Raw genomic sequence first — 9,184 nt, 5'->3', positions numbered from 1 at the left:
AAAAAAAAAAAAGAAAATAGAACTTACATTGAAATATTGGGGGTGGGTTCCTCTGATACCTGGCCAGGCTCCATTTTGCAAGAGTTAAACCTCAGTGTGGCTACGCAGGGCCAGAGGCACAGTCCATGCCTCCTCCCCATGTCATCCACTGCCCTATCCCCAGCTGATGGGGAAGCTAGATTTCCCCTTCCAGTAGAAGCTGTTACAGGGTAATATTTCTGTTCAGACCAAAAAAAAAAAAAGAAAGGAAAGACACCAAAATTCTACTGCCCTGTCCCTCTCCCTCCGCCTGCCACAGTACTGCACGCATACATGCACACACGCAATCTAATTTTTCTTTCTTTTCCAGAACCCAGGATGGAGCTTCTGGCTGGCAGGCCTAGGGAGTGGGTGAGAAGGGCTACCTCTTGAGGGGAATGGTTCTGCCCTGCTCACCTCCCGGTGCCCCTTCCAGGTCACCTGGCCCCACTTGCCATCCTAGACCTATAAACCTGCACATGCTGTCTTCACTGCAGGACCAGGCTGGGAGTCAGCACCACGCAGCTGAAGTTCAGCAGCCTTCTGGCCCTGGTGACTGGGGCAGGGGAAGGTGGGTGTGAGCAGGAGAGGTGGAGGTGCAGGAGGTGCTGGCTGGGAGAGCAAGGTGGCCGGACTGCAAGATTCACAGAGGCCTGGTGCAGGCCCTGAGTCCCACTGGTCAGGCTCCCACCAGCAGCTGAACCCACCCCCTCACTGCAGGCCCTGGGCCCTGGCCCTGAGCTGCTCTCCACCCTGGCTGGCACAGGACACCCACTGGGACAGGACACCAGCCCCTCCGTGGTCAACATAAGACCCCCAAGAGAGGAGTGAGCTTTTTTTTTCCCCAGGCCAACCCCCAGACCCAGAGTGCACAGTCAGGCCTCCTCCCTGGGTCCAGTGGGAGGGGCTGCCCTCGGGGGCCTCCCTAGTCCTGCTACTGGTCAGCTGGGTGTCAGATTCGGGCTCTGCCCACTGTTGGGCCTCCAGCCCCTTACTGGTCACAGTGAGGCCGCAGCTCCCACTCCTGCCTGCTTCCCTGACCCCAGCCTTGACCACACATGCAGGGCCATTTACCCACCGAGTCCCCAACACTGCCAGGGACAGGGTGGAACCCTGCAAAGGCCTTGCATACCTTGGGAGCTAGAGTGGGGGCTGTGAGCCGCACCAGCACTGACCTGGTTGGCCTCCCCAAGGAGATGAGGCATGCAGCTTGGTGTGGCCTGTGCCTGCACCCACCACCCTCAGGGATGCATCACCCACCTGGCAGGCCACCCCCCAGGCCACTGCCCAGCATCCCACAGCGTTGCGGGTTAGATCCCATGTGCGTGGATCTGGGTCACTGGGAGACCGCTGAGCAGGTGCTGGTCAGCGTGGGCCCCATAGACCTGCTGGTGAACAGTGGTGCTGTGGCCCTGCTGCAGCCCTTCCTGGAGGTTACCTAGGAGGCCTGTGACAAGTGGGAAACAGGGACAACAGTCAGGCACGGGAGCTGCTGAGGATGGGCCGGTGGAGGTGGCCGTGGTCACTCTCTCCTGCCAGGTCCTTCAGTATGAATCTGTGCTCTGCACCCCAGGTGTCCCAGGTGAGCCAGTGGGAGGGGGAGGCCCATCGCTGAGTGGGCCGGGTGGGAGTGGGGTGGGGTGGGATCAGTTGTCCCCCACTCTGCTTTCAGATCATAGTCTGGGGCCTTACGGACCACGGAGTGCCCAGCTCCATGGTCAAAATCTCCATCGTGGCCCATGTTGCCTTCCCAACCCCATCACCTACAGTGAGTCCCTCTGCCCACCTGCACACTGAGTCCATCAAGCAGGCCCCTGGCTCTGCAGATGGGCCTCCCTGGAAGGAGGGCACAGTCCCTAAAGGTCCTCAGTGTTGTCCTCAGCAGGCCACCAGGGGTGCAAAGCCCATGCTGACAAAAGCCATGGCCACCAAGCCGGGGTCACACAAGGTGGTTGTGGGGGTGGGGCTGGGGACCAGGCCTTAGGGGTGCAAAGCAGGTGCTGGGAGGCAGGGCTGGGGGCTGGTGATGAGAATGGGGAGAACGGAGACCACACAAGGCTCTAGGCAGAGGGGATGGGAATTGGCCAAACACAAGAAGTACCCTCAGGCCTGGGGGTGCCCAGGGACTGTGGGGACAGGGGGCTGGTGCACAGGCTGAGGCCACCACCTCTGGCTCCACTCCCAGATCCGGGTGATTCCCTGAGCTCCATGGTGGTGCTGACAGCCAGGGACCAGAAAGAACCAGAAAGTCCCATCCCAGCTCTGCTGGAAGATGAGTGCCACCCACTGAGGAAGACGGCAGGTCAGCGTCGCCTTGTCAGTGGGGCGACCTGGGGAGCCTAGTCCAACTGCCCTGACAGGCCGCTGCCTCCACAGAGGTGGAGGATTTGTTCCCCAGCATCCTTTTCTTGCTCAGGGACTGCAGCACCTCCCCAGCAACTTGGACACCCTCATAGACACCAGGTACCCAGTCATCTAGAGCAGCCAGGGGCTCCTGCCCTGACCCCGCCCCAAGCTAAGGCCTGCCACGACAGGGTCGGTGTCCCACCCATGCCAGGTTCATGACCCCGCCCCTGCCGTGCTACCACTCATGCTCCCGCCCCACCTACACCCTGCCTCCTCCTGACCCCCCACAACCAGCCCATTCATGTGCCCCACCCTGGCCCTGCCCTCGCTCAGGCCCCACCCCTCCCTGCCCGGACCTCACTCTTGATCAGTCCCCAGTCCCACCCCAGCCCCACCTCCTCCTGACTCACCCCCACGCCACGCCTTGTGCATGCCCACAACCCACACTCTGCCTCCCCCAGCTCAGACCCATCATGCCCACTAACCCTCCCCGCTTGTGCCCAGGCTCCGGACATGCCACGGTCATGCTCCTGTCCCACCCTTGGGTCCCCACCCGGCCTGTGCCAGGCCCTCCTCCCACGACCCCACTCAGTAGTCACCTGCAGCTCGTCCGTCATGCCCCTACTTATCCCAGACTCTGCCCCTAACAGGCCTGCTAACTCCCTGCCCCATTGCCATCCCCACCACGCCCTTCCCAGGCCACGCCTGCTCCAGCACCTCCACGGCCTCTACACTTGCCCCGCTCACCCAGGCTTGGGTCAGACCCACCGCCCCACTGCGCTCCCCCACGTCCACGTCAGGGGCTATGGTGACACCACCTTTGTCTCCCCCACCCACTCTGTCCCCCCTGGGTTGGTGTGGATGAGTTTTAATAAATGGAAGCCTTTCTCTCTGGACCAGCACAGACCAGGATTCTGGGCTAGCTGCCATGAGGCTAAGAACAGGAGAAACAGGGACTGTTGCAGGAAGTCAGGGACCCCGAACGGAGGGACCGGCTGGAGCCACGGCAGAGGAACATAAATTGCAAAGATTTCATTTTAATGTGGACATGTATCAGTTCCCAAATAATACTTTTATAATTTCTTATGCTTAATTTGGGGAACTGATAAATGTCAGTTTTTTGTTTGTCCGGGAGCATCGGCAGACTCACGTCTAAAGAGTTGAGCTCCCCGAAAAAGACATTCTTGGCCTTTTTAAAGGCTTATAACTTTAAGGGGTCCACGCGAAAGGGTCGTGATAAATCAAGCAAGCGAGGGAAACGTGACTGGGGGCTACCTGCATCAGCTAACAGAACAAAAAGCTTTACAATGCTTTTTTTCATACAGTGTCTGGAATTTACAGATAACACAAGTAGTTTAGGTTGGGGTTGATGTTATTATTATTACTTTTTTTAACTCCTAGGGCCGGGTGGTGGTGTCAAGGTTGTCTGGCTATTTATCTTACTTTTGTTTCTTTCTCTCTTTCCTCCTGTCTTGTGAACTAGGCAAGGTCGGGGGAGGAGGGCAGCAGGAGTAGTAATGGTCTCCTTCCTTAGGATCAGTTACAGATGTGTGTGTGCACCTGCACACACTGGGCCTCCATGTAAAAGCTACTTTGTTCTGTGGGTCATGGTAGGAAAGTCTAGAACTACTGCCCTGAGGACCTTCTGTGGCCAGGAGTATGGAATTGGTGACTGTAGGGCCTTTGCATCATCTGGGGCTTTGGGCCCGGAGAGGTAGACAGGTCGGAGGCAAGAGTGGCCAGGAACAGCAGGAGGCAAGGTCCTGGTTTGTTCTGGAGGACAGCCAAGTGCATTGTCCCCATCAGACCTGGCACTGCGGCCAGTCCAACCCCCGCTTGACTGCCCTGTAAACTCTGCTTTCTGCCCCTACCCTTGGAGCCTGCTCTCTGCCTGCCAGCAGCCAAGGGAAGGACACCCCTCAACCTGTCCTTCCTGGAAGGCCCATCTGCTCAGACCCCTCCAGCGGCCTGCACATACCCCCAGGAGAGTGACCCAGGCCTCACTGGTCCTGAGATCTGTGGCTCAAGACTTGCGCCCTATGAGTCCTGCTGGCTGGTCAGAAGCACCCTTGGCATCCCCCACACCCACCCTGTGCCCTGTGCCCTCCCAACCACTGCCTGGAGGGCCCGATCCTGGCCCCTAGCCCTCCGCCCTCTTGCCCAGCATTGGGCCCTGTTCCCATCCACCTCAGGCCTATAGCTCCCTAGATGGTATGGTGACGCCAGGGCCTGGCCGAGGCAAGCACAGCTGAAAACTGCAGGGCCTGCAAGACCCTCAGGCCAGGCCTGGGCTGCAGGGCTGTTGAGCCCAGATTCAGTCCAGGGGTTCTCTTTCAGCAGAACTGGGAGCTGGACCTCCAACTTGGGCAGCCTCTTACGGGTGGCTTTGAGTGAGAGGCGCATCCAGAAGTCGCTGTGCGTTCTCTGGGGTAAGCTGAGGATAAACCAGATTTGCTGCAACACGACGCTACCTCTGCAGTCCCAGCGGAACTCTCAGCCCCACCTTCCCTATGGAGGGCCTCAGGTCCAGGATGTGCCCCTCATTTTTCTGAACAGGCCGGTTCAGAGCCGGTGAGCTGGGCTGAAGGACGGGGCCAGAGTTGCAGGGGAGAGGTGTGCAGGCTGTTGTCTGTCCTCCGCCCATGACTGGCTGGGTGTGGAGAGAAGGGCCATGGACAGCAGGATTCTCCTTGCAGAAGAGTTGCTGCCCTTTGGTCCTCAGGTGTGGTCTGCAGTGGAGTGGGCTGGCATCAGGGTCTGCAGGCTCAATCGCCTCATGCAGGGTGAAAGGTGTGCCCACGGTCCCCTATCGGGGGAACTCACCCCCAATATTTCAATGAATGTTCTTTCTATTTTCCATAAGTGTCAGCCGGCTGAGAAATAAAGAGAAAGAGTACAAAGAGAGGAATTTTACAGCTGGGTTGCCAGGGATGACATCACATATCAGTAGGACTGTGATGCCCACCTGAGCCTCAAAACCAGCAAACTTTTATTAAGGGTTTGAAAAGGGGAAGGGGTGTAAGCACAGGGAGTAGGTACAAAGATCACATGCTTAAAAGGGCAAAAAACAGAACTACTGATAAGCGTCCAACAAAGATCAGAAGGCAAAGGGCAAACAGAATTACTGATAAGGGTCTATGTTTAGCAGTGCACGTATTGTCTTGCTTAGCATCTTAAACAACAGAAAACAGGGTTCGAGAGCAAAGAATCGGTCTGACCACAAATTTACCAGGGCAGAGTTTTTCTCCACCCTAATAAGCCTGAGGGTACTGTAGGAGACCAAGGTGTAGCTCAGTCCTTATCTCAACCGCATAAGACAGACATTCCCAGAGCAGACATTTATAGACCTCCCCCCAGGAATGCATTCCTTTCCCAGGGTATTAATATTCCTTGCTAGGAAAAGAATTTAGTAATATCTTCCCTACTTACACATCCCTTTATAGGCTGTCTGCAAGAAGAAAAATATGGCTCTTTTTGCCTCACCCTGCAGGCAGTCAGACCTTATGGTTGTCTTCCCTTGTTCCCTAAAAATCGCTGTTATTCTGTTCTTTTTAAGGTGCACTGATTTCATATTGTCCAAACACATGTTTTACAATCAATTTGTACAGTTAACACAATTATCACAGTGGTCCTGAGGTGATGTACATCGTCAACTTACGAAGATAACAGGATTAAGAGATTAAAGTAAGACAGGCATTAAGGAAGGAGACCACTGCTACTCCTGCTGCCCTCCTCCCCACAACCTTGCCTAGTTCACAAGACAGGAGGAAAGAGAGAAAGAAACAAAAGTAAGATAAAGAGCCAGACAACCTTGGCACCACCACTCGGCCCTAGGAGTTAAAATAAAAGTAGTAGTAATAACATCAACCCCTGACCTAAACTACTTGTGTCGTCTGTAAATTCCAGACACTATGAAAAAAAGCATTGTAAAACTTTATGTTCTGTTAGCTGATGCATGTAGCCCCCAGTCACGTTTCCCACGCATGCTCCATTTATCACCACCCTTTCACGTGGACCCCTTAAAGTTGTAAGCCTTTAAAAAGGCCAAGTATTTCTTTTTCAGAGAGCTCAGCTCTTAAGACGTGAGTCTGCTGATGCTCCCGGACGAAGAAAAAACCTCTTCCTTCTTTATCCGGTGCCTCAGGAGCTTTGTTTGTGGCTCATCCTGCTACATTTATTGGTTCCCTGACTGGGAATCGAGGTGATTAATGGATGGTCGAGGCAGCCCCTTAGGCAGCTTATGCCTACCCTGTAGAGCATCCCTGTGGGGGACTCTGACCAGCTTGAGCGATGTGGATCCTGAGAACGCTCCCAGGTAGGCATTTGCCCCCGTGGAACACCTCCTCAGAGCAGTGCACAGCAGGCCCCCATGGAGGATCCACACAGTGGCTGAACACCGGGAAGGAACCGGCACTTTAAGTCCGGACATCTGAAACTTGGTAAGACTGGTCTTTGGAACTTGCCCACTCCATTTGAGTGGAAGCGTGGCCTGATCACCCATGGGGTGCCTGTACCAGCACTTTGGTTCTTGTTTTTGACTTGACTTGAATTAATTGCTTGATACTTTGGTTTTAGTGTTGATTTTGACTTGACTTGAATTGTTTGATAAACAGGCATGCCTTTATTGGCACTTTGGTTTTGGTTCTGATTTTGACTTGGTTTAAATTGCTTGACGAACAGGTGTTCCTTTAACGACACTTTGGTTTTAGTTTTGATTTTGATTTAGTGTGAATTAGACGAGTGAGTGACCTTTTACCCTTTCCTTCTTGTAGTGTGAATGTTGTTTTGTCTCGAGAGAAAAATAGGTCAGACACAAAGTAAGCCCACTCCGCTAGGAACTGTGTTTAAAAACAAAAAATCAAGAAAAGAAAAATAAAAGGAAAGTCATCAAATCACCAAAACTTACTCTATTAAAATGCATGTTACAGAACCTTAAGAAAGGTTTTGCAGGAGATTATAGAGTTAAGTTAACTCTCTAGGGGTTAAAAACTCTGTGTGAATTAGAATTGCCCTCTGTTGGTGTTGGACGGCCCACCGAAGGAACTATAGACAGAGAACAATTGGCCATGTATTTAAGGTGGTGACAGGGGTCGGAGAACAGCTAGTGTACCTAGATCAAATCCCTTTATATTGACTCATGGTTAAATATAATATACACAAAATCAGCATAAATTTAGCCCTGTTTAACAGCTTATTGCAAAAAAGCCAAAAGTAAAAGTAAGAGCAGCTTCACCAGCAGACACAGAGTTAAACAAGGAGTCCCAGAAACAGCAAGGGAAGCCAGTTTTGCAGAAACCGCCAGAGATAATATAAATTATTTCTCCATATGTCCCAGCTTACCCCGCTTTACCGAGGCCAACAGCCCTCTCAGAAACTAGATTCAGGAGCTAACATGCCCCTGGTCTCACCTCGAAGAAGAGGATCGGAGCCTCAAGAAGCCAAGGAAGGAAGTCAAGACAGTCAAGTGCCCGTCTCAGATCTGGTCTTGCTCGAGCTATGCAAATACCTCTCAGGGAGACACGAGGACCTGTCTATTATAATGACCAGGCCCACATCCGGAGGGGCAACAGACTTTCATCTATCAGCCCTTTTCAACCATTGATCTACTAAACTGGAAACACCCTGAACCTGCCACCTTGCTCCCGGCAGCTAGAGCCCTGTCGAGCATGGCAGCTAGAGCCCTGTCGAGCATGACTGTGAAGAGGTGTTGGACTCAAGTTTACTCTAGCAGACCTGACCTCTGGGACCAGCCTTGGGCATCAATAGACCAGGAGCTATACGTGGGCGGGAACAACTTCATCAACCCACAAGGAGAGAGATGTGCAGAGTATGCGGTGGTAACCCTGGACACTGCTGTTAAGCTGAGCTCATTGCTTTAATTCGGGCCTTAGAACTCAGTGAAGGTAAGACTGTAAACATCTACACTGACTCTCGGTATGCCTGTTTAACCCTCCAGGTGAATGAAAAATTACATAAAGAGCCTGTTAAGCTCTAGGAAAAAGGGGAAAAAAGACCCAGAGAATGCAACTCAGCTTCAGCGTTTGCAGAGGTACTGAGAAGCACTTCTGCAGAGGCTAAGAGTTGGTAGAAAAAAGCAAGTCATATAAAAAAAGATTTCAGGAATGCTTCAAGGAGCTGACAAGAGCCTGAGTCCGTTTCATAAGCGACTCTATAAAGCATTCTGGCTTTACACCCCAGTTAACCCCGAGGCTGCTGGAAATCAGTATAGAGTGAATACTTCATTTGTAAAGCAAGCCCAGGGTAACATCAAGCAGACACTGCAGGCACAAATACCACCTAGTCCAGAAAAGTGGCCGCCAAGGTGTATGTTAACTGTGACCAAGAAACAAAACGAGGAAAGAGCAAAAGAAAAGGAAAGACCAAGAGTAAGTGTAAAAAAGAATAATTAGCAATGTGAGAGGACGTGGACGTGGATGTAGATACGAAAGAAGTCAAGTTAGGCAAGGATTCAAGAGCCGGACAAGGCTAGAGAGAGATTAATGTGCAAGATGCAAAAAGAAAGGACACTAGAAAGGTAAATGTTCAAAAGGCAATAAAGGAAATGGCCAAGGCTGCAAGACCAAGAGGCCATCGGCCACGGGCTGCCGCACTTTGGAGGAACCAAATACCAATTTGATCAGACTGACAGGAGCTGAAGAATGTAAAGACTAGGGCAGACCCGGCACCTTCTCATTAGGCTCCCAGGAGCCCATGGTCACATTAGAAGTTAAAAGCAGCAAGATTCTGCCATGCATTCCAATTTCTCACTGAAGGCTGAGCCACTAAATAGAGTTACAAAGGGGGCATGGAGGGAGACGAA

At 52.7% G+C, this 9,184-nt stretch overlaps 1 protein-coding gene across 1 annotated transcript in view; it reads left to right on the top strand.

The window, feature by feature from the left end:
- The first annotated feature begins 1,337 nt into the window (after positions 1 to 1,337).
- The window catches only part of DCXR (dicarbonyl/L-xylulose reductase), a 14,221-nt gene continuing 6,374 nt past the window's right edge, over positions 1,338 to 9,184 (top strand). The window contains exons 1-2 of the mRNA XM_011969582.1: positions 1,338 to 1,451; positions 1,691 to 1,786. Of these exons, the coding sequence (XP_011824972.1) occupies positions 1,338 to 1,451; positions 1,691 to 1,786 (210 nt within the window). The remainder of the gene's footprint in view (positions 1,452 to 1,690; positions 1,787 to 9,184) is intronic.

The sequence above is a fragment of the Mandrillus leucophaeus genome, unplaced genomic scaffold (assembly GCF_000951045.1).
Source record: "Mandrillus leucophaeus isolate KB7577 unplaced genomic scaffold, Mleu.le_1.0 Scaffold1, whole genome shotgun sequence".
NCBI classification, from domain to species: domain Eukaryota; kingdom Metazoa; phylum Chordata; class Mammalia; order Primates; family Cercopithecidae; genus Mandrillus; species Mandrillus leucophaeus.
Note: the sequence above shows the minus strand (reverse complement) of the source record. Positions and strands in the feature narration are given on the sequence as shown.